Source organism: Natrix helvetica, assembly GCF_964273705.1.
Source record: "Natrix helvetica genome assembly, chromosome: 1".
Taxonomy (NCBI): Eukaryota; Metazoa; Chordata; class Lepidosauria; order Squamata; family Natricidae; genus Natrix; species Natrix helvetica.
Genome location: NC_138548.1, coordinates 254292191 through 254319986, shown reverse-complemented (window position 1 = coordinate 254319986; position 27796 = coordinate 254292191). Strand labels below are relative to the sequence as shown.

At 40.7% G+C, this 27796-nt stretch overlaps 1 protein-coding gene across 1 annotated transcript in view; it reads right to left on the bottom strand.

The window, feature by feature from the left end:
* Positions 1-453: 453 nt before the first annotated feature.
* LOC309398741 (heparan sulfate glucosamine 3-O-sulfotransferase 3B1-like) overlaps positions 454-27796 on the bottom strand; it is a 44011-nt gene continuing 16668 nt past the window's right edge. Inside the window, exon 2 of the mRNA XM_081965910.1 lies at positions 454-3570. Within this exon, the coding sequence (XP_081822036.1) occupies positions 2952-3570 (619 nt within the window). The 3' untranslated portion in view covers positions 454-2951. The remainder of the gene's footprint in view (positions 3571-27796) is intronic.

Below are 27796 nucleotides of genomic sequence, written 5' to 3'. Positions count from 1 at the left end.
ATATACAGTATGTGTGGGTTTTTTTTTTCTTTGTTTTTAGTTTAACTGCTTTTCAATTCTTCCAATGGGTGGGGAATAAATGATGCCACTACTAAAATAGAGTTTGCATTTTGTGCATCTATCCACATCTATGTATGTGTGTGCATGTCAGTTAAACAGAATGATTTTCTTTGTTCTGCCGTCTTTCTTGTCCTCTTCACAATGGCAGGACAACTCCGTTCTTCTGCAGAAAAACTGCAAAATCTGCTAGCTATCCTGGCATGAAACCACACTTTTGTTATAAAAGTAACAAAGATGATGCGAGGGTTTCCTCTGTGGTGCTCTTTCATCTGGTATTCCAGGCCAGAATATTGCCTTCTATATTAGATAGTGTTCCAAAGTTTTCCAAAGAAAGATAGCTGCAGCTTTAATTTGTCAATGAAAAGGAATGATATAGTCTTCATGATTTGGTAAAATATATTTTATTTCTTCAAATAGTATGAATCAGAATTCCATTTTCCTAGAAACCTCTGTGTAAAATTAATTTGTGTTGTACATACCACAAAATATTCAATTTACAGTTTTTGCTTGTCATTTGTTTCCTTTTACAAGTGTACCATTCTAACCCACAACATGTTATAGCAAACTCAAAAATATTGCTAATATCAGGACATACTGCAGTGCTGAATGGAACTCAGCCATAAATTAATGTTATAGGTTGAAAAGACGTACAACCAGAGCTCCAAACCTTGCAAATGGAACAAAAATTGGCAATATGTATGAAGGCTACTATCTTTGCAGTTCAAATATCATATGATATATGCCTCTCATGGCTACTTTATTTAATATTTAGGTAAGGCCTCTTCAATAAATTGGCTTCAGAAGGTTTCCATTGAGTGGGCTGATCAGCCACGATTAGCAGTTCAATATTATAACAGTGAATTGACGGCAATGTCATCACTCAAAAAAAATACACACACACAGAAAGCAAGGTTTGTGGATACCATACCTATCATGCTTTATGCAACTAGGAAAGCATCCTTCACCCATTCCAAAACAGAGATCAGAAAGTCCAAGCGTACGCTCAGCAGTTCCATTCCCCCCAAAATCAAAATGTTTTGAAATAGAAAGCATAAGGCCTAGAAATTAAAATTCACTCCAATGTTCTAGAACAAAGGATGTTCGTTGGATTGACCATATGAAAAAAGTCATCTGTTTATCAAATACATATCAGAGTTAAATGGATGTATATATGGGTGACCATATATGCTGCATCTTCTAATGAGAAGGCGATCCAAATGTCTTTCTTCTTATAGACTGTATTTTGTCAGAAGATGTAATACATTCCTCAAGACCAAGAGCCCAACGTTAAGGATGAATATTTACAGAAAAATCTACGCCTTCAGCCAGTGTGTTTGCATATGTATTGGTATGGCTATCCATGCTTTCCTCTGAGGAATCGCCCAGAATAATTTTCTCATTGGTTTATTACTATATCCAATTATCTCTCAAGATAAGAATACAAGTGATAATCCCATTCAGTCTGATTCACATTTGTCTTGGGGACCTTAAGAACTTATTTTGACTCTATTATAATGCACTCAGGCTCACACCTATGGAGAACAAAATTTCTGATGGAACAAAGAGTAACAAATTCTCTCAATATGCAATGGATTTTGTTTGCCAGATGGGAGCACCCTGAAAAAACTCACTCTTGACACTCATTGCAGGACAGTGCTGTTAGGTATATACACAAAAAGTAGCTTAAGGGTTTGTAAAATTATTTGATGAAGTTTGGATAACTACATTTCCCAAATATCCATCTCTAGTGCCTCTTTCAGCAAGCTTGTAAAATGTTCACTCACCTCTGATCTATAGCATTTAGTAAACGGAATTAATTTCAAATGGTATTGTGTTTTGTGCTTATATTTAAACTATTTTTGGAAGGAAACGAAGCCCCATAAAAACAGGCCTTTATTTCATTGCCACAGTCAACATGCCACAGTCAACAGGTTGAATGTAGCAATGAGCTAATGGTATTAGCTTGTTTCATGGGATAGGACGCCACTTGTGGAATGATCAGTCATTGTGAGAAATCAAAGTGGGATTCAGAAAACAAACAGAGGCTTCACACTCTTCTTCTGTAACAGTTGAAAACTAAGCTTGAAAGAATTAAATACTGTGTCATTTCTGGTCTCCCAAGTAATCACTTCACATTTCTTCAGCAGGAAGAAGTTAAAAATGAGAGATCAGATAAGCTGTACATAATCATATAGAAAGTCTACTGTGTGACAAAACTTTTGTAGTTAAGGGGAAATGCTAAGATCTGATCAACAAAAATGGGAAACAGGAGGCAGTAACAACTCCATAGCTGGAGAGTGTTTCCTTCTGTGCATATGCCACGCCCAACCATGAAAGCAACTGCCTGAGGTTTAATCGTGTTTTTTTTTTTACTTCCGAGCTATTTCCAAGCTAACAAAAATACAAATGTTTGTGGATTGACCTAGGAAGGAAAAAAGCCCAGAGATGCAATATGAAGGGCCTTGTACAAAATTGTTTTTGACATGCCTAGTACCCGTATCAGAAAAAAAAGAATAATAATAATAATAATAACAATAAAGATTGTGCTTTTCTCATTGTCTCTTAACCATTATTCGCCAACACCCACCCACCCTCCTTATTTATTTTTTAATATTAAAAGTTCTCCTGGGAAAATACCTGGAAGCACTTTCCAGCACATGCTGAAGCCAGGCGATGAAAATCCTGGCGAGACTCAGCCCGATGGAATGTTCAAACTAAACAAGAAGACAGCTATGAGCTACAGTGGGGTTAGGCAGCTTAGTGAATTAATTGCTTAAGAATTAAAAAATAAATTATTATAAAATAGATTTCTGTACATTTTACATATAGACCTATCTACATGTATAGGAGGAAAGGAAGCTGAAAGACGGGATTGACTCTGGGAAGTGCCATCAATCCCAGCCAAAGTCATGGCCAGTCATCTGGTAGAACTTCATGTTGAAGGGCCGATAGAATTCTCGCAGCCTTTGTATTACTTTCTGGTCAATGTCGGGGTGGGTCCGTCCTTTCGTCTTGCCCAGGCAGTGGGGCTTGCTGCTGCCTTCAGCCTTTTTCAGGCATGGGAACCCCTTGGTTTTGTTGAAGTAGAAATGTTTATCTGTGATGATCCTCTTGAGGCCCAGAAAGTCCTGGACGCGGCCCAACTCGCCTGCTGGATCACTGATCAGTCTCTCCCCACTGACAAAAAGGATTTGCCCAAGCGGGAAGTACAGGAGCCAATTTTCTAGGTGCTTGGCATAAATGCCAATCTGGATGGCACTCCAGGAGGTATCAATGAGGCCCGTAGTCCTGTTTTTGAAGGTCAGGCTCTCAAAGGACGGGATGTCTGGCTTCTTGGAAAGGGTTTGTGTGTAGTCAGAAATGGCTCGGGTGACCGGGTCTCTCACCACCACAATGAGCTTGGTGTCCTTTGACATAGAGGAGATGCGAGCTGGTGCTTCCTTAGTGACAAAGTAGCTGGGCGTCTTCTCCATGGTGATCTGGCCATCAAGAGTCCTTGGCATCAATTCCCTGCAAAGAAATAAAGAAATTAGCAGACTGATGAGAAAAATAAGGACATTGCTTCAAAAGTTTGTTTGTTTATTTTTATCTATTCCTGCCATTGGCAGTTTAGCCAATTCTTGCTACTGACCATTTGGCAAATTCACAGAGTCCCAAAGACAAAATATATCCAAACATACCTGAAAGATTCAGATGAAAATATTTGATTTATTTGAAATTTACCAGTAAGGTGGGAAGGGAAACGTGTATGCCAAACATGCTAAAAATGAATGATTTAAGAGTTACATTGGCAAATGGGATATTAGATCTCACAGTGCTAATAAATACAACATCAGATATAAAGTTGCACTTAGGGAGGGTGGTATATGAATGAGTCTTTCTCTTTCTATCCTACTTTTTTCTGCCTTACATCTGCCCTACTATTACTTTAGCCAGTCTGCGCTTGCCCTCCATATCAAGAAACTACAAGCTAGTAAAACATTGTATGGATTAAACATTGTTCACCAAAGAAACACAAAGGCATACACAGACATTCATTTCACTATGCTATTATTAAATATTACACTTATATTGTTTTATGGATTTTGTTAAATATTGTCTTGTATTCCATGTAGAGAACTCAAGATTCCTGAGTAGATTACAAATACAATAAGTTTTCAATATTGTTGACCGCTAGTCAAATACTTTGTTCTTTTGTTCTCTTCTAAATAGAAAAGATTAAATGGGCCAAAAGTTATGACCTAACTGTAGGATGGAATTTCCCTCTGACATTCCAAATTTCTTACACTCTGGAAAGAATAACAAGGAGTCACCAAACAGCTGATTTATCACATCTAGAAATTTACAGCCATTGCTATGGTTCTAATCAGTCTTTCCTGCCGTATTGCTATCCAGAAGTCTAGGTTGCAACATTCATAAACCTGAACAGTATCAAGTTAGAAAGCCTAAAATATGAGTAGCAATTTTTTGAGTTGCTTTGTGTATTACTTTGTATAGAGCAGTGATGGCAAACCTTTTTCCAGGAGGCCCGTTTTCCCCCCAATTCTGGCAATTGCCAAAATTGCGTGCCTGCTCACCCCAATTCAATCCTCCCTACGCACCTGTGCATGCACACATGACCCCACCTCAGGATCCAGAGGCTTTCTTGAAGCCTGGGGAGGGCAAAAACACCCTCCCCCCCCCGAGGCCCTTCCGAAGCCAGAAACAGATCATTTCTGAACTTCCAATTGGCCCATTGGGCCCGTTCTTTCCCCCTCCAGGTTTCAGGAGAGCCTCTGAAGGCTGGGGAGTGTGAAAATGCCTCCCCGGGCCCTCCGGAAGGGTGAAAAACAGTTATGTGGTGCGCATATGCGCACGGAGCTGACAGGTGCCATGCCAGCAAATAAAGCTCCGCATGCAACCTCTGGCACACGTGCCATAGGTTTGTCATCACGGGTATAGAGGGAGAGGCTACTACACATATTCTTAAAATGTGAAGATGTTAATTATTATTTTTAACCAATCAATTGGCAAAATAGCAATGGCAATAGCACCAAGACTAAGGTACTGCATCAGTGCTTTACAGCCCTCTCTAGGCAGTTTACAGAGTCAGCCTATTGCCCCCAACAATCTGGGTCCTCATTTTACCCACCTCAGAAGGATGGAAAGCTGAGTCAACCTTGAGCTTGGTTGCAGGCAGCCGGCAAGCAGCAGAAGTAGCCTGCAGTACTGCATTCTAACTACTGTGCCACGGCGGCTCTTTAACCTTTAATTTTGAGGCAAATCATTAGCTGTGAATTGAGGAAGGAGATCTACATTTGCAAAGAAGCATAGCAGACGCTTTTGAAGAAGAAGTGGAGGAGTGGAGAGGAAAAGGATTGCAGATATCACTGTTGAGTCTAGAGGCCCTTGGAGATTAGTTTTGGGTAGAGCTGCCTCCCTACGGAATTTTAATCTTGTTTGTAAGGACTGAACAGGAGTTCTCTCTCACACACACAACAACCAAGACACAAGCTGCTGAGCTAAACAGCAAAACCCTTGATACTTCCACAATTTGCGCTAGGAGGAATGAAATACAGGTGTCTGCATTAATGTATTTCTCTGTCTATGAGTAGAGAATGGCTGGTATGTGCTTTGCTTTTGTTCTGGTGTGCCTTTGCATCAGTGCTGACTCCTGGTGACTGCCTGGACAAGTCCCTGCAGTATTCCTGGCAAGGTTTCAGAAGTGGTTGCCTTTGCTTTCTTTTTAGGGCTGAGAGAAATGGTCTGAGGTCACCCAGCTGGCTTTGTTCCTAAGGCAGGACTAGAACTCCTGGTCTTCTTATTTCCAGCCTTTCTGCCTTAATAACCACTACACGAAACTGGCTTTTAATTAGCCACCACAATGGATCAAAATTCTCAATGTTGTACCAAGACGTGCACAATGGCACAGAAATTGTGTGTTCCTGGGACACGCACACAAAAGAAAGAGCACCTACATACAACAGCCAGGTAGTAATAGCAACAGTACCTGACTCACCCTGGGTTAATTTCAGAAGCTGAGCAGGACTGAGGTGGTTAGGATTTGGATAGGAGATAACCAGGAAATCCCAGGCTTGTAGGCTAGATTGAGATATTGAAATGTTTTAATATTATGCATTATTTTTACAGGAAATTAATCATAGTTGAAAAGGATTTGTTGTTTTTGTTGTTGTTCTGATTCTACTATTTTTTTGAAGTGTGGCTTCAGGGATGGATGGGTAGATAGGCCAGAAACCACAGGCACAACTGTGTGTATGTATGTGTGTGTGTGTGTGGTGTCTCTCTGTTGTGTGTTTGCATGGATATATCCACAGATATTTTATTGGGAAAAGAATTAGTTTCAGCTGAGTTGCCTTATGGGGAGTAACACAGTGTAGCAATAAGAAAGCAGAATATATATTTTCTGTATGCATATATTCATGCGTATACACAGATGCTGTCTGCTCTTTCTTTGGGGGATTTTGATCAGATCTTCCCTAAATTGGGGCCATCCAAATGTCAATGGCTGACAGGCATTGTGTTTTAGGTCTGAGATAAGAAATCTGCAAGTTTAGGCCCACAAGCTGCTCTCAGGATCATGGAATGTACCTTCAGAATCCCAAACTCTGTGCCATTTAAAGAATACTCTTGCAAAAACGGTAGGATATTGTTGTTAGTTTATGTGTAAGAAGGACAAGACAGGAATGAATAAGGGAGGGAGGGAGGGAAGAGGAAGGAAAGGAGGGAGGGAGGAATACCAAAATGTGGCAGAATATGAGGCAGAGCCACCTAACTTGGCTCTGGTTTCTGATATGTAATTCAATTCTGTTTATATCAGGGGTGTCAAACTCAAGGATTCGGCATGCATGATGCTTAGATCTGGCCCACAGGACCATCCTGGAAACAGCAAAGGACTGGCCCGCAGTGCCTCTGCCAGCAAAAATGGAACTTGGGAGGCCCATGTGCTGGAGCAGGCTATCACAGCTGAAAATGGAGCTCCCAAGTCCTATTTTCCCTGGCCAAGCACTGCAGGAAGCTGCTGCAGGCACCCCAGACACAAGTGATGTTGAGCTGGCCATGCCCACCCTGACCATGCCCCCCCCATGCCCCCCCCAAAGTCAAACACAACCCTGATGCGGCCCTTAATGAAATCAACTTTGACACCCCTGGTTTATATCATTGGCATGCGTCAATCCTCCAATGTATTGCCATCTCTAGTTTTGCTAGATGATCACCTGGACCAGATGCTCTTCAAATGGTTAAAAAGGTATAAAAGTGTGGCCCTGAAACAGAATCAAGAAAGAAGCTCTAAGACTAACTGGGCAATGTTCTGGCAGGAGAAGCAGGACTATCCTACAGAACCAATGCATGAGCCTCAGATAGTAACAGGCTATGTGGTTTAAGATTTCCTCCACAAGATGCTGGCATAGGTGCAGCAATGTACTTAGCCTGCCAAAGAATTAATCTTCTTTGCCCATTACCTACTTAGTCTTCCTAAATTTAGTATTCTGCTCAGACAGTTCTAATCTCCAACATTCTTTAGTCTAAACACAGAAAAACCTTGAGTGGAGGAAACAAGTTCCTCAAGAAAAATGCCACCTTGTTCTAATGTGAAGAAGAGTTCAGAGACTGAGAAGGCACCAAGGCAGTTGACAGGTGGCCATGTGGTAATCCAATCACAGAAAGCCTAACACCTTTTGTGACAGCATTTTGTCCGCCCAGAGGGATTCTCCTCTAATCTGTTGACATTTCTCAATAAAGAAAATTGAGCGGTAAGGACTTTGCCAAGAAAGAGGGCACTGGATAAGGAGAAGTGCTCTACATGCTGTGACTATGTCAAGCTTACAACAATAAGATGGCACACCCCTGAGTTGCTACTGTTAACACTTAAAACTGTGACAAGTGGTATGCAGAAACAACCCATGTTGATGGATTTTCTTACAGAAAATCCAGGATAGATAGAAGCACATACAACTCAACAGCAGATTAACGACAGGATAAAAGAGAGGATCTGATTTAAATGCATGAGTCATTTTCTGTTTTCCATTTTTTTTAAAGAAATGGCTACCAGAAGATATGGCCACTTGTTTGTCTGAGAAATCCACAAATCCACCCATCTTGTTTTTCTTCTGAGGTTTCTCAAATATTAGTCACCCATTGGGTAATCCACTGTTTCCTTGTTCAGTTTCACAGTGAAAAAAAAAAAGATAGGATCTTCTTCTCCACCCAAGGAATAAAACGAGGAATAAGATGCAGGGCTTACAGCTGTAAAAATGGCAAAGGTTTCATCACTGACTCCCAATCTAGAGGAGAGCAAAAATATTTTGAAACTGACATGTTCTAACCCCAAGAGGTTGTCCAATCTGTTCCAAGCTCAAACCATTTCCAGAACCTGCAAAAAGTTTTGTTCCCTTGTTTCTCTTTGAAGAGTCTTGCACATGTATTCCCAGCAGCGGTGAATTAAAGTGCCATCAGTTGCTTCTTAGATATAATTATTTGAAAAATAAAAGGAGCATATTGAAGTGTGGTCAGAAAACTATCCAATAATCATCTAAGAAGCAGTCTTGAAAATCAATTGACACAGTAGTCATAAAGAAATTCTTGAAAGAAGGCTGGCAGTCCATGTTGATGAAATCACATATTATAGAGGGCAGAAGGAACAGCCTTGAGGGACAGGAGGAAATGCACCTTCCAAAACAAAGGTCACATAAAAGGGAACTGAGTTTGGGGCAGGAATGTATCTTGAGTAAATATCTCAACAAAACTTTCCCTAGTTCACTTGAAAGATAAAGGTAGAGAGGACAGAAGTACATTCAGACTTGCAAGATTCTATTACTATAACTTTAGAATAAAAGTAGTGCTGACCGATGTAACATTGGATTCCTAGTCTGATCTACCTTGAAGGGCTATCCAGAGTCTTACTGATTCACTGTGTTCAGATATTTTTGTTTTGTCCTCCTATGGATGTAAGACTAGAAAAAGAGGATTCTCCTAATTGAAGACACTTTCAAGGGATGAGGGGGGCCTGAACCCTGCAAAAACCAAGGCTGTCCATGACAAAGTACTCCATTTTGCCCAACTGGATGTCTACATTTGCTTTTAACTCAGCTACATAATCATAGCCTATCTCCTTTTTGCTTTTTACATAACTATCAAAGATACATTGATAGGAAGCAAATCCTACAATGGCAGCAGCATTCAGCATTCTTACAGTCAGAGAAAAATGGATGTCTAGTACTAGCCAAAATCACAATTCAAAGGCCATCAACTTCATTATTATAATGCAGATAATAATCATTTACATGTAAGAGCCATTGTGGTGCAGTGTTTAGAATAGCAGTAGCACTTAGACTTATATACCACTTTACAATGCTTTACATCCCTCTCTATGCAGTTTACAGAGTCAGCATATTGCCCCCAACAATCTGGGTCCTCATTTTACCAACCTTGGAAGGATGGAATGCTAAGTCAACCTTGAGTCTGGTGGGATTTGAACTGCCAAATTCCAGATAGCCGGCAGTCAGCAGAAGTAGCCTGCAGTATTGCATTCTAACCACTACGCCACCACAGGTCATATACAGTATAAGCCATAGTGCAGTATTGCAGGCTAACTGCCTACAGAAAGGAGTCTGATCCTGACCGGCTCAAGGTTGACTCATCCTTCCAAGGTTAGTAAAATGAGGAGGCAGATTGTTGGGGGCAATATGCTGACATTTGTAAACTGCTAAGAGAGTGCTGTAAAGCACTGTGAAGCAGTATATAAGTCTAAGTGCTATTGCTATCATTAGATCAGTTAAATCCTTTATTCACTTTAAAGTAATTCATCTTCATTTTATTTCCAATTATGCAACAACGTAACAGATTAAATTCTCTACCCATTCGGTTCCCATGGTCAAACTGATGGGTTGTGTTGTTTCTGAAAGATGGAAGGAAAGTCTGAGTAACATAATTACAGATCTCCACTTCATAGCCAGGCACTTGTATTATATAAATTATTTTGCATTTTTTAAATTTTTAATCACTGCATGGGAACAGAGATTGTGCAAACTCTCTCTCACACACACACTGGAATTATAGGGTGGATGCCCGATAAGGTGACCCTGTAATATAGGTTGTAGAACAGGAACTGCCAACTGTTGTGTGTGTGTGTGTGTGTGTTTGTGTGTGTGTGTGTGTTCCTAATAAGATGGATGGCATATAAATTTAATAAATGTGTGTTTGTATGTGTGTATGTAAAGAAAAGTTGAAGGAACCACAGAACTATTAAAAAATAATTTACACATCCAACTTAACCTGTATGGGGCTATTCAAAAAAGTAATAATAATGCATTTTGTACTTAAACGTTATGGTGTATAAGTACCAAATAGATTCCCTTGTTCTAAACCACTGCATCAGCTACTGAGTTCATTCTGCCATTTGGCAATCCTGACCTGACTGCAGTTATGTCAGATTTACCGGGAAAACAAAACAGGAAACATGACCAGATAAACTAACTCTACTCTATGGTAAAACAACATTTCTGAGCCTCTTGCCCTCCCCTCCACACTACCAGCTGCAGGCTATGCTGTCTCTTATCTGGCCATTTCCTAGGCAGTCTCTTCACCCCGTTCTCAAGGTCTTTCCCACATACCAGTGCAGATTATCCCTCCTGAACTCCCATAGCTCCACTCCCTGGAACTGGGTTGACTTTTTAATATTCCATGGGAATCCACAGCCTTTTGGGCACTTGTGGAAAAGTAATATAACCTTGGATTTCAAACCCTCCTGTTCTGGAGGGGGAAAAAAGTGGGGGGGGGGTAAAGAGAGAGACTGTCTCTCTTTTTGATATATATTTCACAAGACTGATTCTACAATCAGATTCTACAATACAATTTTCAATCAAGCTGCCAAAAATGCTGAATCAAGCAAGCTTTTATTCCTTTGCACTCAGATGGCATCTTGCCAAGACAATAAATGCATCTCATGCATTGTATACCTTCAGGCAACTTACTTCTACACATCCCTTCTGCTCAATCAGGGATCAGAATGGCATATTTCCCATGGTCTTTTTAACCACATAGGTCAAAATAAACATTAAACTGTCTAGTTTCCCTACATCCAGTCAATATGCATATTATCTATATGTTGTCTTTTCTCAGACACCCATCCTTTAGCAAAGATTGCGACTCAACTGCTCGATCAATTAACTTTTTGCTACACCCAACGGTGTCTGAGTTAAGCTTCAAGCATCTCTGGCCTGCTATAAAACTATTTAGGAAATCATTCTTTCAGTTGAATATTGCACTATGTAGAGCTTCACATTCAAGACTTGCATCCTCTATCACCATAACAGATCTCTTCTCATTGGTCTTTAATCTTCCCTCCAGACTGTCATAACAGATGTAGTACCACAAGTACTAAATGAGTCAAACAGAAAGCAAGCTTTTATTTGCAGGTAGTTTGTCCTTCTTTGGGGAAATCGGTACTGAGGCAAAAAGCTTTTGGAAGGCATAAGCACATCCAGAGAAAAGAGGCAGGCCTCTGACGGAGAGACACAGAATGCAGCTCTTCAGATATTTCAAGATACCTTTCTATCAATAAGCAAAGTGTAGGTTGATAATTCCTGTCTGTGACAAAGTTAAGTATAAAAAGTGGAAAGAGGGGGACATAACTAAGGCAGAATCTCAGCAAATAGCCCGTGCCTGTAAAGATGAAGAAAAAAAAGCTAAGGCTCACAGTGAAGAAAGGCTTGCCACAAAAGTAAAAGAAATAACAAAAAAAGCTTCTTCCAACATTAAAAACAAGAAAAAGGTTAAGAAAACAATTGGTCCATTGCTGGGAGAAAGCAGCAAGAAGGTGACAAGCAACAGGGAGAAAGCAGAACCATTTAACTCCTTTTTTGCATCTGTCTTTACACAAAGGGATAAAACAATCCAATCTATCAAAAACAGCACCACAAAAATCAGATTAGGAACACAAATTGAAATAGGGAAGAAAATGGTAAGTGAGCACCTGTCTACCCTAGATGGATTCAAATCACCAAGACCGGATGGATTACACCCCAGGGTTCTGAAGGAACTGGCAGATGAGATCTCAGAACCACTGAACTATATCTTTCAGAAATCCTGGGGCACCGGGGACCTGCCAGAGGACTGGAAAAGAGCTGATGTGGTTCCCATCTTCAAAAAAAAAGGGAAAAAATAGATCCAGGAAACTATAGACCTATATTCCAGGAAATATTCTGGAAAAGATAATCAAGCAACGAATTAGTGAACACCTAGAAGTAAACAAAGTAATAGCCAAAAGGCAACATGGGTTTGTCAAAAACAGATCATGCCAGACTAATCTTATTGCATTCTTTGAAAAAGTGACAAAATTAGTACACCAGAGGAATGCCATCTATATAGTTTACTTGGACTTCAGTAAAGCATTTGATAAGGTAGACCATAACCTACTACTAGATAAAGTAGAAGAATGTGGGTTAGACAGCATCACCACCAGATGGATTCGTAACTGGCTGACCAACTGCACTCAATGTGTAGTCCTCAATGGAACTGCATCTACATGGAGGGAAGTATGCAGTGGAGTACCCCAAGGCTCTGTTTTAGGCCCAGTACTCTTCAACATCTTCATCAATTATCTGGATGAGGGAATAAATGGGGAACTCATCAAATTTGCAGATGACACCAAGCTGACAGGAATAGCCAACACTGAGAAGATAGGCTTAAGATACAGAAGGATCTTGACAAACTTGAACATTGGGCACTATCTAATAAAATGAAATTCAATGGTGAAAAGAGTAAGGTTCTACATTTAGGCAAGAAAAACGAAATGCACAGGTACAGTATAGGTGGTACCTTGCTCAATACTAGTAACTGTGAGAGGGATCTTGGAGTCCTAGTGGACAACCATTTAAATATGAGCCAGCATATTCTAGGCAGTTCTAGGCTTCATAAACAGAGGGGTAGAATCAAGATCACAGGAAGTGTTAATACCACTTTATAATGCCTTGGTAAGGCCACACTTGGTATACTGCATTCAGTTTTGGTCGCCACGATGTAGAAAAGATGTGGAGACTCTAGAAAGAGGCTCGCTCTCTCTCCCTCTCCCCCCTCCCTCCCTCCCTCCCTCTCTCACTCTCTCTCAGAAAAGGTGAAAACACCCCCCCCATGATGCAGGAGGGCAGCTAGACCACGCCCACCATGGCCATGCCCAGCAAGCAACTGGGCAGAGAATCCATTGCTGAAATTTTTGAAGCCCACCCCTGTATCTTCCCTACTGCTCAGCATTACATTATTGCCTCTGAGTTCTTTCTCCACGAGACCATACTTCTTTGGTTAATTTCATATAGCTCTTAGTTGCTGGTCCAGAAAGCAGCTGATGGGAGGCAATGAAAAATGGGCATGAGGACTGGATAATAGATAGTTGAGGAGGCCACCACTGCTTAAGAAGCAGTTTCTTTATTCTCTTGCTCTCTCACCATCATCATTACCAGGGATTTGTTAGCATGTCTTGCCTGGAGAAGGAGGAGAAGGAGAAGGAGTTCAAGGAATTTGTAGCCATTTCCTGCTTAGGATTTTATTGGTTTTGGTCATGTTAGAGAAACAAAAATCAAAAGGTTTCTTGGAAATACGGTGACTAAAAAGAGGCAAAGGCAGGGGGAAGAGGGGAAAAGAGGAAAAAAATGAAAGAAGAAAGTAGTTAAGGCCCTTCTCGACAAAAGGGTGGTCTTAAAAAGGGCTACAATCTCCCTTGAATTTCTAAGTTCAATTTACTATGGCTTTTCCAGCCTCTTTCACATAGCATAACAAATAAACCCTACCACATTCTAGGATGGATGCTTAGCCCCCATTCCAAAGTCCTGTTTTATTAACCTAACGCTTATGGGACAAGGTCCAATGGTTATGAGAGGTGGAGAGAGAGACCTGATTAACGTTCTCCACTGGCAAAGGCATTGGATGACGTTCTGGCTTCACTAGACCAAAGGGTTTGTGCATTCATTAATACCATTGCTGCCTGAAGCTGCATTATTCATAAGTTTCCTTTAGTTCTGAGAGCAAAGGGGAGGGAGGGGGGGGGAACCTATTACCAGACATCAGCAACTTTTATGCTTCGCATCCAGCCAAGTAAGCAACCCACAGATTATTTTTAACAATGAATCAAAAAGAAGGCACAACTGTTCCTAATTTGGTATTTAAAAGCAAGGAGGACTGCAGTGCACACTTCGGTTGCAGCATTGCTATTTGGTATCTGCAGGACTTTTTTGGAATAAAGTTGCTCGAGAACTTTGTACTGTTAATAGACTTTCCATTCCTATAGGTTCAGATGCTAATCCCTAGGAGAGAAGAAAAGGGTAACTATTAAGTTCTCCCAACTGGAGCATCCAGATGAGATTGGAATAAAGCATGGAAGCTAGAGGGCTGGAGAAGTTTAAACATTAGATCTCCCCCCCACCAACGACAACACACAAAACAAGTAGCAAGCACAGACAAGGGCTTTTTGGCAGCAATCACGGGTGAGTGAATACATTTAAATTCAATAAGGGCTGCTTCAAAGAAGTTAAGAGTAACACAGAAGCTTTTCAAGTGGCCAAGAAGGAATGCAAAATTTGAAGCAGCTCCAAAAGCAGGAGACATTTGACCATCATGATTAATTAGGTCTCTTGCTTCCATGTAGCTAAATTGGTTAAACTGCATTTGTTTTGAACTTAGCAATCTTACAGCTCAGCAAGAGCAGACTTAACAAGCGTTTGAAGAAGAAGAACTGAAGAAAATTCAAAACTGCAAGAACATGGACCTCTCCTGGACAGAAGGAAGCAAATGGACACCCTTTCCTATAGGATGTAATATGGCTGGTTAAGAGAATGCTAAAGGACAAAAAGAGCGGTAGTCTTAAAATGTATAATGAAAATCATACACGGTATCATGAATTTAGGAAACAAGTCATGGGTATCATTTGCATGTTTATTTAAAATTTAAATGTTTTAAACATTTAACTATGGTGAAAGGCCAATGCAACATTATGTGATTTAGAGATTATGGATTAAATCATTCTTGAAAATAGCTGGATTAGCTCAGCAGCATCTGGATGGAATAGCTCAGCAGCATCTCAAGATCTTCTTCAAAGACTGCTCCTCGCAGTCATCTTAATCGCTTCCCTCCTGTCATTGAGTTGAAAGGATAAATTGTGGTGCAACCACAGCTTCATTGCTCCTGAGCAACAGGGACCTGCTGTGGGTTCATCTTCACCCAGTTTAACATGGAGCAATTATAAGGTAGCAGTTAGGGAACTCCCTCTTCTCCTTTCCCCTCCAACCCTCAGGGGTCGCTACTGTCCTGAACATGTGGAAAGATGGGAATTAGAGGGCTATGGGTGCCCTCTCAGAATGGCTAATTCAGTCTTCGTTGCTTTATTTTGTCATAATAAAATAAATCCTGTGAGGGGAAAGAAAAGCAAAAAATGACAGCAATGTGGACTGAGCTGGGAAGGAACTCTGTGAATTTGAAATTGAATCAAGACAGATTTAGTGGAGGGAAAAAACCTGAAGGTCCCAGTCCTCCTGTTGGAAAAAGCTTTGTTGACTTCAGTATATCCTCAGGAAATTCTTCCTTGCCACCAAAGTTTAAAGTTAGGGTTAGGAAAACAGAAGGGGGAAAGACTGCCTTGCAAAAGTTGGAGTGCACGGAATGGGACAACTTACCGCAGCCAACTTGTTGCAGCCAACTCACCATGGCCAACGTGCTGCAGCCAACTTGCTGCAGGATAACTCAACACAGCCAACTCGACATGGGCCAACTCACTGCATGATAATTTAACAATTTCAATTTAATTATTTTAAAGAAATACAAATATTTTAATTTTTTGTCATTCACGTTTCATTTCGTCCCTCCTTTTGCATCCTTTCTTTAGTGTTTCCATTCCACCATTCCTTTGATGTTAAGAGTAACTCTTGTTCTGCAATGAGTTGTCCCATGGCAAGGTGGCCATGGCGAGCTGTCCCATGCTGAGTTGGCCACAGTGAGTTGGCCACGGCAACTTGGCCATTGCAAGCTGGTCATGGTGAATTGTCATAAAACTAGAGTGTGTATACCTGCCTCATTTCCCCTCTGAAGACAAGTCAGTGGTAATATTCTAGAATTTCAACAGCCATAGAGACTACTAGCAAGGATCTTTCACACAGCAGTTGATTATTACACTACTGACTTAAGAATGTGTTTTATTTATATCAGCCTCCCAAAACACTTGGTGAATATTTTTAATCGCTTGAAATGATGGTCCTCTAAAATAAAAGTGGTCACCTTCAGAAACAATGGCCAAAGTCCAATCTTATCCCACCAGATCTTCCTCAGATGTGTTGAATTGGAATGCCATCATTGCTATCCACATTTTGAAACACCTCTTAGCAGGTGATGTTTGCCTTGCTCACCTGTCTGTTTTCCAAATAAAGAGGAGTGATTCTTGCAAACAGAAAATCACACTGAGCTTGGATGTTCATTTGCAAATGTTTCACTATCTGACTAGGTAACATCATTAGTGCACTGATGATGTTATTTATGTCTGCAAACCAATGGTGAAATTCATTTTTTTTTACTAATGGTACTGTGGGTGTGGCAGGGGAAGAATACTGCAAAATCCCCATTTCCTCCCCACTCCTAGGGGAAGGTTACCGCAAAATCCCCCATTTCCTCCCGATCAGCTGGGACTCAGGAGGCAGAGAGTAGATGGGGGCAGGGTCAGTCAGAGGTGGTATTTGCTGGTTCTCCTAACTACTCAAAATTTCTGCTACCGGTTCTCCAGAACTGATCAGAACCTGCTGAAATTCACCCCTGCTGCAAACAAACTACCAAGCTCAGAGTTCTAACACCAAGGAGAGTTTGACCTTAGGCTTCAGATATCCTCTTCAATTCATTTTTTTTACAATACTGTAACTTTCAATTACAAACTCATTTCAGTCTTCAAAATACTCAGAAGCCAGCTACCAAACCACCAAAAGCTATTCAGCTCACCTCATGAGGAACCTGAAGTCTGCTGTCCCTCCAGAACTGATGTAGTTTCCATTTTTAGCCCCAAAGCATGGACAGCATTTCTAATATGATAACTTTTGTCTGTAGCAGGTAGCAGACAGAGCACTTCTTAAACTGTATTTCAGGTGAAGTAAATTCATCAGAAACAGGCAAACAGAAGCATATCCTCATGTCACCCAAAAAAGACCTGACTTGAGTAATTTTGTGGAAACATTTGCTCCCCCACCCCCACCCCACTGGAGCAGAACATTTCTATTCCCCACTATCCTGTCAGAGCTGAATATACGTTTCTTGGATGAGAAGCAAAACATCTTCAAAGAAAAAAAAAGTCTAGTTGCTTCCTGAAAAAGCATCATGACGTGGATGACTGAGAATCTCTAGAAACTTATACTGTAGCAGAACATTCTTCTTCTCTAGAGCCATCTTCTTTCATCTGTTGTGTGTGCTGTATTCAGGCCAGAGCCTATAAATACCACTCACTTTATCACCTCCTCTCATCACTTAGACTCTCACCCTAGTCAGCCCACTTCTGTTCTTCCTCAGTAAGAATTAATCCAACGTCTACCTGGAGAGGGAGGGAATTTTGAAATGGCACAAAAGGCCCACAGCTGCTGAGAGGCCAACGGACACAATGTTTGAAGCCTAGAAGAGCTAAACAGCAGCAGCTTTACCCTTTTTTTTTTACCCTTGGCCTGGCTATAGGGCTGTCAGGAGCAGGGACACACTGACACTATGCTGGGGGGAAGCACATGAAAGGGAAAGCAGCTTTCAATAGGGACAAAGTCATTTTATTTAGCCAACAAGCACTTTGGTTACTGGACCAAACATCTGTACAACAACAGTAGCTTAACATCTTTCCACTAATTCTCTCTACCTTGAGGACATCGAGGAAGGTCAAGGAAGGTCACCAATGAAAAAAACAAAGGGCTTGTGGGTAGAGTTTTCTTTTTCTACCAGACTTTTCTTTTTCTACCAAACATAAAACAAGACTTTGGTAAAAGCTACACATCCAGACCGTTTCAAGGATAGAGCTAATATTCTCATTTCTCGGCTTGTGTGAAAAAGTTCGCAATTCCCTGAATGGTGTTTTTTTCTAAAAAAAACATTAAACCATCTGACCTGGTCTTTCCCCTCTTAGCTGGAGTTATTCTGAAAACACACTTTGTCCTATTCATCAACAACGAAGAATCAATACTTCCTTCTTATTGGTGGTCTTTCTAAATGGGCAGACATGAAAAGATTTAGATAAGAGATGCTGTTTAGCCATCCTGGGAACAAAAATGGTTGAACTACAAAGGTGACAAAGTTTTACACATAGCCAATACTGAACAGAGATAAATCCTACCGTGGATTATTCAGAAAAATCTGAAAAGAGACTTTTCACATATTTGCAATGTCCCACATCTTTCCTGCCATTGTGCAGACCAAATGTTCTGGACCACTTTTGTTACTATAAATAATATTACATACAAGCAAGTGTGATTTAACTGTTGAAAGGGTAAACTATTAATTGAAATTGAAAAGGCCATAGTTCAAATTTGACCTCTGCATTAACTCATTTGGTAGCCTTAAATAAATCATACCCTGTCACCCTCAGTCCTTTTATTCATCATGCAGGGGTTATAATGGTTGACTTAACACTACTTGTAAGGCAACTGTTCCAATAAGTTCATTCAAGTTAGCAAACTGAACACTCAAAACTGCTGAACAAGCAAAGGGAAACTTCAGGAATCAACAACATTAGAGTTCAATTTGAAGTTGTACATTCAATGACTCACAAATGTGATAAACGGCTTTTGGGTTTACATCCTGGCAGGCTACTTCAACCAGATTATAACTGATCCATTTGTAGCAGATTACATCTCTTGATCAGAGTCAGTGCCTGGATTTATACCTTCTGCTGATCCACAAGATGATTTTGTATGGCTTTGACTTTGCATCTTAGGTCAATCCAATCACTGTCGTCTGCAAACTACTTATCATGATTTAGCATTATTCAACAAGTCATGGTTTAAACATATTGTTTAGTGATTCTACTCAACTATTCTCCTGTAGAAAGTAGCATGTGACACAAAACAGTCACTGAAAAGATGACACTCCATTAATATCAAGAAAGAATATGCCCGCTGCTCAGAGAAGGAAGAATTGCCAAGAGACAAGAGAAAAGTGAGAGGTAGCATTTCTCAGGAAAGAAGTAATGAAATAAATGCAAACTGAATGATAAACACTGCCAGAATAACCTTGATTTGGTTCCTCTTCTGCCCCATCTTTAAATAAGATAACTAAGACAGCTTAAGCATGTGAGGAGCTTCTCCCTACTTTTAACCCCTTCCCTCTTTTTATTAGGTTAAAATTCATTTCTTTTTTTTCTGTGTGTCACAGGTTCCTCCAGATGGTAGCACTGGGAGTAATAAGAGCCTGGAGGGGACTGTTTCAGAAATTAGGATTCTAACAGAATGTGCTAGTTTGTAGATGTTTTCAGCACACTCTGTGCATTTTTTTAAAAAAAAAGAGATGACTCCCACTACCTTCAATACATGTTACTTTTAAGTATGTTTAGGGCTTCAACCTGAATTATTATAGGTTTTTAAGGCTTTCTAAGAAGGACTTATATTTATTATGCCAAGAGACAGGTCAGAGTAAGGACAAGATGAGAGACAAAAAAAATTTAATCAGATCCTGTTCCATAAGAGGGTAGAATAATATGTCAGAAGTTGAAAAGGTCATTCTCTAAAACTACTTTATAACCAGAAGGTGACCTCAACAATGCAAACTGAACAATAATTTGTCTCATGCTGGAATAAGAGGTCTACCAAATTAATATACTGTTGATCTTCTCTGCACACTGTGCCTTAAATGCATTTTAATACAAATGGGATTGCCTTCTCCAATCTCCTATTATTGGATAGGTGATTAGTCATAGAGATAGACAGACCCTGTATCTGAAAGTGGATTAGCCTGGTCATGAACAGGGGACATCAGTTACAAAGCATGCTTAGAATGGAAGCCATTGCGTCTCTAGACTTGTGAAGATAGCTAACTTTCCCAGGAAGTGCAGTCTGTATAGGTATAAACACTGACATGAAGCTGTAATATTTTCCCGCTTTTAACATGATCACAGAGTTCAGACACCTCCCTGTCTGAGGGAGGTGGCTAAATTGTCAAAGTTACTCAGAGTGAGGAAGTGGGGTACAATTCAATTAGTGGGGGCAAGACACTTCCTTGATTCTTACAAGAATTCTGTGACTGACTAATTTAACTCAGTTTATTGTACATACAGTCCAAACCCAGAAATTGGTTTTTGTTCCAAAACAAAAAGACGCATGGTTCTTCCAAACAGAAATTGAGTTCTAGTTAACACAACCCAATCATTTCTCCCTTATTCAACAACTAGAAGTAAGAAATCTTTGTTGATCTGCTGCTGTCCTGTCCACCTACAGATCAACTTTTAGCTCTTCATCTATGTCACATTGACCTGTGAATGGCCCTCAATTCTAATCAAAACAGCAACAATAGCAATGTGAGAGGTATAATGGTGCAATAGAAGTTGACATCACTTCTATGTCAACAGGACACCTGGGAAAAAAACTCTCCAAGCCTGGCAGCATTTTCACTCAATAAAGCATCTCGATTGCAAGAAGTAAACACTTACGCTGACAGGTGCATATAATTTGCTATACAAACTTTAAAATCAGTGAGACAACTAAGTCCAGCAAACTCCCTCTTCTGATTTTCATGTTGATTTTCCAAGCAAACACAATTAACATTTGGAAGGGAGACAATCAGGTTTATCCCAAATGAGTATCACATGTGTATCTGCCTTCAGGGCAAGAATTGTGGGTGGAAGTTTGGGACAATAAAGTTCTGGTTATAAGCAACACTTTTGTCTTCTTGGAGCCATGGAAAAGAGAGTTAGACATGCTGGGAGATTCAGAAGAATCCATACACTACAGGCACAATAAAGACCACTGTCATAGAGAGAGAGGATAGTGATAACCCACCCAAGAAGGACATGATCCCTTAAGAGAGTCCTGTTCTTTATGGGATAAATTGTGTTCATTTCATACTTTTATATAATGTACTTCATCCTGCTTGCACCACAGAGAGGTTTGCAAAAAAGCTCACACAAATATAGCAGTATTTGCAGCAATGGTGTGATTCAACCAGTCTAACAACCGAGGCGCAGCAAAACAGCTGAACCACAGCAATCGGTTCTGCAGCACCTATCAGCTGGGCAAAAAAACAAAGAAACATAGCCCGGTAGGCTATGGGCAGGTGGGAGGGTCCATCTGAATATCAGAGCTCTCAGCTGATCTTTGGAGCTACCAGTTCACCCGAAACCAGGCTGAGCTGGTAGAATCCCACACCTGGTTTGCAGCCATGAAAATTGTTGTGTATTTTTATTTAAGGAACTTTTGCTGGAGTTGCCTGTTCAGACTAATTAAGGAGGCAAAGCTGAGATCAGATCTCAGGGTATTGATGAACTGATGTTATAAGAGAGGAGGGATCTGAATTTGCTCAGCATGCAAAAATGCTTTGAGACAAGCCACAAAAGAGGTGCTTTCCAGAAGGAAGAAGGTGGATAGAATTTAATACCTGATAACACCGGTTGATCCCAGGAGGAAAAGGTAACTGGTATTGGGCAGCCCTAGATTCGAGACAAGCTATTCCCAAGCAAGAATTGTGAACAATTTTCATAATTTGGAGAAGGAGGGGGTGGAGTGTGAGCTGAAGTCTAAAACATGGGCACACAGTAAGGCAGACTAGCTCAGAGTGCTTTGCAATAAAACAGCAAAAATCTATTTATATCAATGCATAAAACAAAGCCATCCACCCTTGGTGAAGGGCACCATTTATCTACCTGAATATTGGAAGCTTCCAAAACAAAACGACAAAAAAGAATGCTTGGTTTGAGAAAAATATAATTGACTGAATGAAAACATAGGGTAATAGTGAGAACTAAAAGAACTTCCTGGACCAAAAGCTTTAGGGAAAAAAAGAAAGAAGATGTTACTGGAATGACAATGCAATAAAGAAGATGGAGTGAATCTCAAAAGATTTCTACCCAGGAAGTACTGTGGGTAACAAAATGGTGTGAGATCATTTTTTTTTAAATACATGAACCGGATCATCTAACAAAGCCAAATCCCAGAAGTTTCAAGACAGGCCACAAAAGCAGATACTATTCACTCACTTTACAGTTAAACAGTAATTCTTCAGATGACTGTCAAAGGGGATTAGATCACTGCACAAAGAATATTAATCTAAATGCTTGTGATGTGGGGGAAGAGAAAGAAAACAGTAAAAGTCAGTAATCTAAGGAAGGTGAAAGACGATAGGCAACAAAAGCAGCACTTTCTCTTTGATAGAAAGGTTCCAATATCTAACCAGCTTTTTTGTAAACTGGTACCTTCCACCTGTGGGTGACTTCAGTTCTCAAATTCCCAAGATTGGTAATCCAGCACAACTGGTAGGCATCAGCCTGAGAAAGGTTGTTGAAGACAAATGGGATTTAGATACTTTTACTTTAACTATGCAGATAGCATCAAGGTGTCTTTGACAAAGAGAGTGACTGAGGCATGAAGGTGCTCTCTGCTGTAGGTATATATAATTTCTAGTTACATAGATAAGTTTTAATGAAAGACTCTGCATTTCCAGCTCAGTAATTTGACAGGGACAGAACAAGGTTGTAATTAAGAGCGGCTCCCCTCTCTCCACTGTTACTATGAAAACTGGCTGTTCATCAGGGCATATTCATTGCTTCTTCCTGGCTTACCGGAAGCTGCTACTTTGAGGGTAGCAATTTCACTCCGCAGTGATAGGAAGAGAATTTAAATCAAGTCAATGCCCCTGTAATCTTAATCATCCAAGTTCACAGGAACTCCTGCAAAGCAACATGTTATTATAAGTAGCCCTTTGGAATGAGTGCTCTTCATTTATTCGGATGTTTTGGATGATCCCCAGGCTGGCCTGAAATTGCTGAACAGCAATTCATATTCATTCCCACAAAGCCAAAAGTTCTGCCACCAAGCAGGCTCTTTAGATATTTCAGGGATGCACTCTAGGGTGGATATGATATTCTCCAGATGCTTTGAACTACAATTCCACCAACTGCAGTCAGAATGGAAGATATAGTCCAAACTTCCTACTTTAAGGAATAAAACTATCAATCTGTAGCATTAATTGATTCACCCCTATGGGACCCACAAGGGACTTCATAGAACTGAGCTTCTGCAACTGATTACCTGTTCTAACTGCTTAGAACTGATTTTCTAAGCAAACCAAAGTACTTCAGTACCCATTAAGTAATTTACATTAACTAGAAACTTTGGTTCGTAGGCCTATTTACTAACCAATTAGGGCAGCGATGGCGAACCTTTTTTGGCTTGCGTGCCACAAGTTGGGGGAGCACAGGGGGGGCGTGTGCAGGCGTGCCGCACCCATAATACAATGCGCGACCCCCCAGTGCGCATGTGCGCACAATGCGCGACCCCCCATTTTTACATGCTTTTTTCACCCTCCCCAGGCTCCAGAGGCTTTATAGGAGCCTGGGGAGGGCGAAAAGAGCCTCCCCCCCCCCGGAGGCCCTCCGGAGGCTTCAGGGACCGTCCGGAGGCTTCCCTGAAGCCTTCGGAGCGCTTAAAACAACCCTCCGAGCAACCCGGAAGTCACTTCCAGTTTGCTCGGAGGGTGGTTTTAAGCATTCCGAAGGCTTCAGGGAAGCCTCCGGACGGTCCCTGAAGCCTCCGGTGGGGGCGGGGAGGCTCTTTTCGTCCTCCCCAGGCTCCTATAAAGCCTCTGGAGCCTGGGGAAGGCAAAAAATAGCTTTTTAAAAGGTGAACTCAGATGGCCAGCGCGCGCATGTGCGCTGGCCAGCTGACAGGGCAGCGCCTTGCGTGCCCTGACAAATGGCTCCGCGTGCCGCTTGTGGCACACGTGCCATAGGTTCGCCATCACTGAATTAGGGCAATCAGAGCAATTTCTTCCATTACAAAGATGTATGAAACTTTCCAAATTTTCGAGGGTGAAACTGGGCATCCAGAAATCCTCATCACCCTAATAACACAATGTAGGAATAAAGCTGTTATTCCTTGTTTCATGTGGCAAATGTGCCAGGTTTAACACCGTGAGCCATGGTTAGAGTGGTTAGAGTGCCATACAGCAGGCTAGTTCTGCTGACTGCCACCTGCCTGCAATTTGGCAGTTCAAATCTCATTGGCTCAAAGTTGACTCAGCCTTCCATCCTTCCGAGGTCGGTAAAATGTTGGGGGCCATATGCTGATTCTGTAAACCACTTAGAGAGGGCTGTATAAAGTACTGTGAAGTGGTATATAAATCAAAGTGCTATTACTATTGCTATTTTGAAAGCGGGTCCTAGAAATGCCCTACTGCTTCAGTTTCCCCACAAATTTCTTCACAGCCTTAATTTAGTACTCAAGGGTCTTGTCTCTATTGATTTGCTGAAATGTCACCTTTCTTAAAATTAAAAACTTAAAGATCATTTTGGTCTCTATCCCAAAAGCATATTTTTTATGCTTTCTTTCTAGTAGAATAAATAAAGTATCCTTGGAACCAGAAAACAGAGCATGGTGACAAATCTAACAAATGCTAGTCCACCTCAACATTTACCCCTTGATCCTAACTGAGAGCACCCTCACTGCTATTGTTGTTTCTTTATGGAGGGAATATAGTCAGTTTCATTTAACTTCACATTTTAGAAGTAATCAGATGCCTTCAGATGTTTTCTGTCCCTAGTCCCCAAATAATCAGCCTCTGATTATGCTGGCTGAAGTTTATGGGAACATAGTGAAAAGCTCTTCCACCATATCCTTCTGGAGTAATTACTTTAAAACCTCATCATGGAGAGATGAGAAGGCAGCACCAAGCATTTCATAACCTAACCTTCTTGACTACTAGGTGGCTTAGTGCAGAGCTGGTATTCAGCAGGTTCTCACCATTTCTGGAGAACAGGGAGCAGAAATTTTGAGTAGTTTGGAGAACTGGTAAATACCACCTCTGACTGGCCCCGCCCCCATCGATTCTCTGCCTCCTGAGTCTCAGCTGATCAGCAAGGAATGGAGATTTCACAGTATTCTTTCCTTGCCATGCCCACCAAGCCACGGAATCTGTAGTAAAAAAATTTGAATCCCACCACTGGCTCAGTGGCTAAGATGCTGAGCTTGTCGATCAGAAACTGTTGGCAGTTCGGTAGTTTGAATCGCTAGTATAGGTTTCCTGCCATGAGCAGAGGGTTGGACTAGATGACCTCCAAGGTCCCTTCCCACTCTGATACTGTTAAGTGTTAAGACTAGGTGAGGGCAGTAGAACCGAGGGACATGGGACTTCTAAATCAGATCTGACAACTTTCCAAATCTCTTGAGTCGTAAAATCATCTGAAAGACACTCAGGCAGACACAGGCACAACTCATCCCGGGCTCAAATCAATAAGCAGTTGCTGAAAGGACCTTGAGAGGCAGTCATGAAAAAATTGTTTTCCTTTCCGCAGAAAAAGATGAGGTTCCTCTTCTCACACACTCCTGTCTCACGCACAAGGGTGCACACACGCACATACACATATTTCTTTTACCTTTGCATTAGTGGAGATGACACATAAAGTCAAGGGAAGCAGGTTTTTCAAAGATGGATGGAGTAGATATTTGCCATATCCCTAGCATGGGATGCTACAAAAGGAGAAAGATTCACTTTCCAAGCATCCATGCTGTTACAAGGGATACTCTGGGCAGAGGTCTCTATTTTCACCAATCCTGTAAATTCAGACAACTCATGTGGCTTTTAAAATCAAGACTTTTGCAGAAAAACCGAGATATATTTATTTCCAGTAACAAGACCTGGAGTAAAATCCCAGGTTTAGGTAAACTAGTCCACATCCTTTAAATATACAATGCTGTGATGCCAACTCCCTAAATTTCCAACCTAACATGGGCAACGACTAGCTGGGAATTATAAAAGTTCTAGTGCAAACACAGCTGGAGGCCACCAGGGCATAACAGCTGCTTCACGAATAATATTTTTTTTTTAGTATTACAATCAGAAATAAACATGCTTTGCCCTTTTGCAATTACTCAATACAGCTGCTTATATATGTATATATTCAGATTATAGACATTACATTCCAATTAACTACAGCTCTGAATGTTGCTTTTCCTTCTATTTAAATTGGCAATATACTTTGGCTGGATAATCTAATCACTTTCCAAAGAAACACTTGGATCTTGCTTACTGGACTACACCAGCAGAAGTTCAACCATTTTCAGAAAAAGTTGCTCAAGACACATTGAAACTTAGAATCAAACACTGAGATGTCACTCCTGTGACAGCAACAAAATTACTTTCATGCAGCTGGATCACAATAGTTTTCTTGGCAATGTTATGAAAATGTTCTATTGTACTATTGCTTTCTTTGGGACAAAACTCTCCAATCTAGGTAACAGCATTTGGAATAACTGTTGAATAAAAAGTTGGAATTTTGGGGTGACTAAGGGTCTAAAAGAACTGTGTGTGTGTGTGTGTGAGAGAGAGAGAGAGGGGGGGGAGGGAGGGAGGGAGGGAGGGAGGGAGGGAGAATGATTGATCTTGAGTTGAATTCATCACACAATTTTTCTCTCTCTCATTATACTGGCTACCTGAAGGAAGATTTAGAAAGGATTGGCTGTCAACTTCATTATTTTGGAAGTATACAGTGGAATCTTTGAATGGAAGATCATATATTTTTGTTACTTTCTTTTTTCCATCTTTTTCCTCCTTTTATAGTTTTTGTTCTTAGTTTTTCTGGAGGCACACGTGCATATGCAAACACACACATACAAAACCCCAAAATGGTACATGCTTGAACTTTGGGCAATGAAATGCTCAGAGAAATTACTTTCAATACTTTAAATCATGAAATCTTAAAATAAGTTAAATAGTCTGAAGTGACCTCCCAGTAATTGGAATCAAATCTAAAGAGTCAAATATAAGTAAATGTGTTTGTACCCTGTCAAAATACCTTATCTCATTTTAAAGAATAAAAGGCATAGCTAATTTCTTTTACATCAAACCTAACTTCTGATATCTTTATGGTTATATTCACATGTCTTTATTGTTTTGGCAACAATAATGACATGAAGTCTCACTGTCTCCCTCTGAGTTGATTTTTCAATATCTTAATTCTAGCCTACAACCGTGGGATTCCCAGGTCATCTGAAATCCAAATATCAACTAGCCCAGCCCTGTTTAGCTTCTGAGATGAACCAGGGTCAGACAGATCATGCTGCTATCATTATCTGGCTATTGCTTGTAGCTGTCCTTTTTATAATATGTGCATATCCCAGGCATACACAACCTGTCTGCCATTGTGCAAAGCATTTGCTACAACATTGGGAATTTTTTATCCATTGGGATTGCTAGGTTTGGTGTAATGATTCAGGCAGCCTGTTAGAAACCAGGAAACCATGAGTTCAACTCCTGCCTTAGGCATGAAGCCAGCTGGATGACCTTGGGTCAGCCTCATCTCTCAGCCTTAGGAAGCAAGCAGTGGCAAACCTCTTCTGAAATCTTGCCAAGAAAATGTCAGAGACTTGTCCAGGCGGTTGTGCCAGGAGTCAACGTTGACTTGAAGGCACCAAATAAATAAAAAATTGTTGATTTAACAACCCCAATACAAAAGAAGTCATTATGTACTGACAATGGCATAATCTTATTTTTTTTAAAAAGTAGTTGGCATTTCTCCAATGTTCAGTTTTCCTCTGGATTT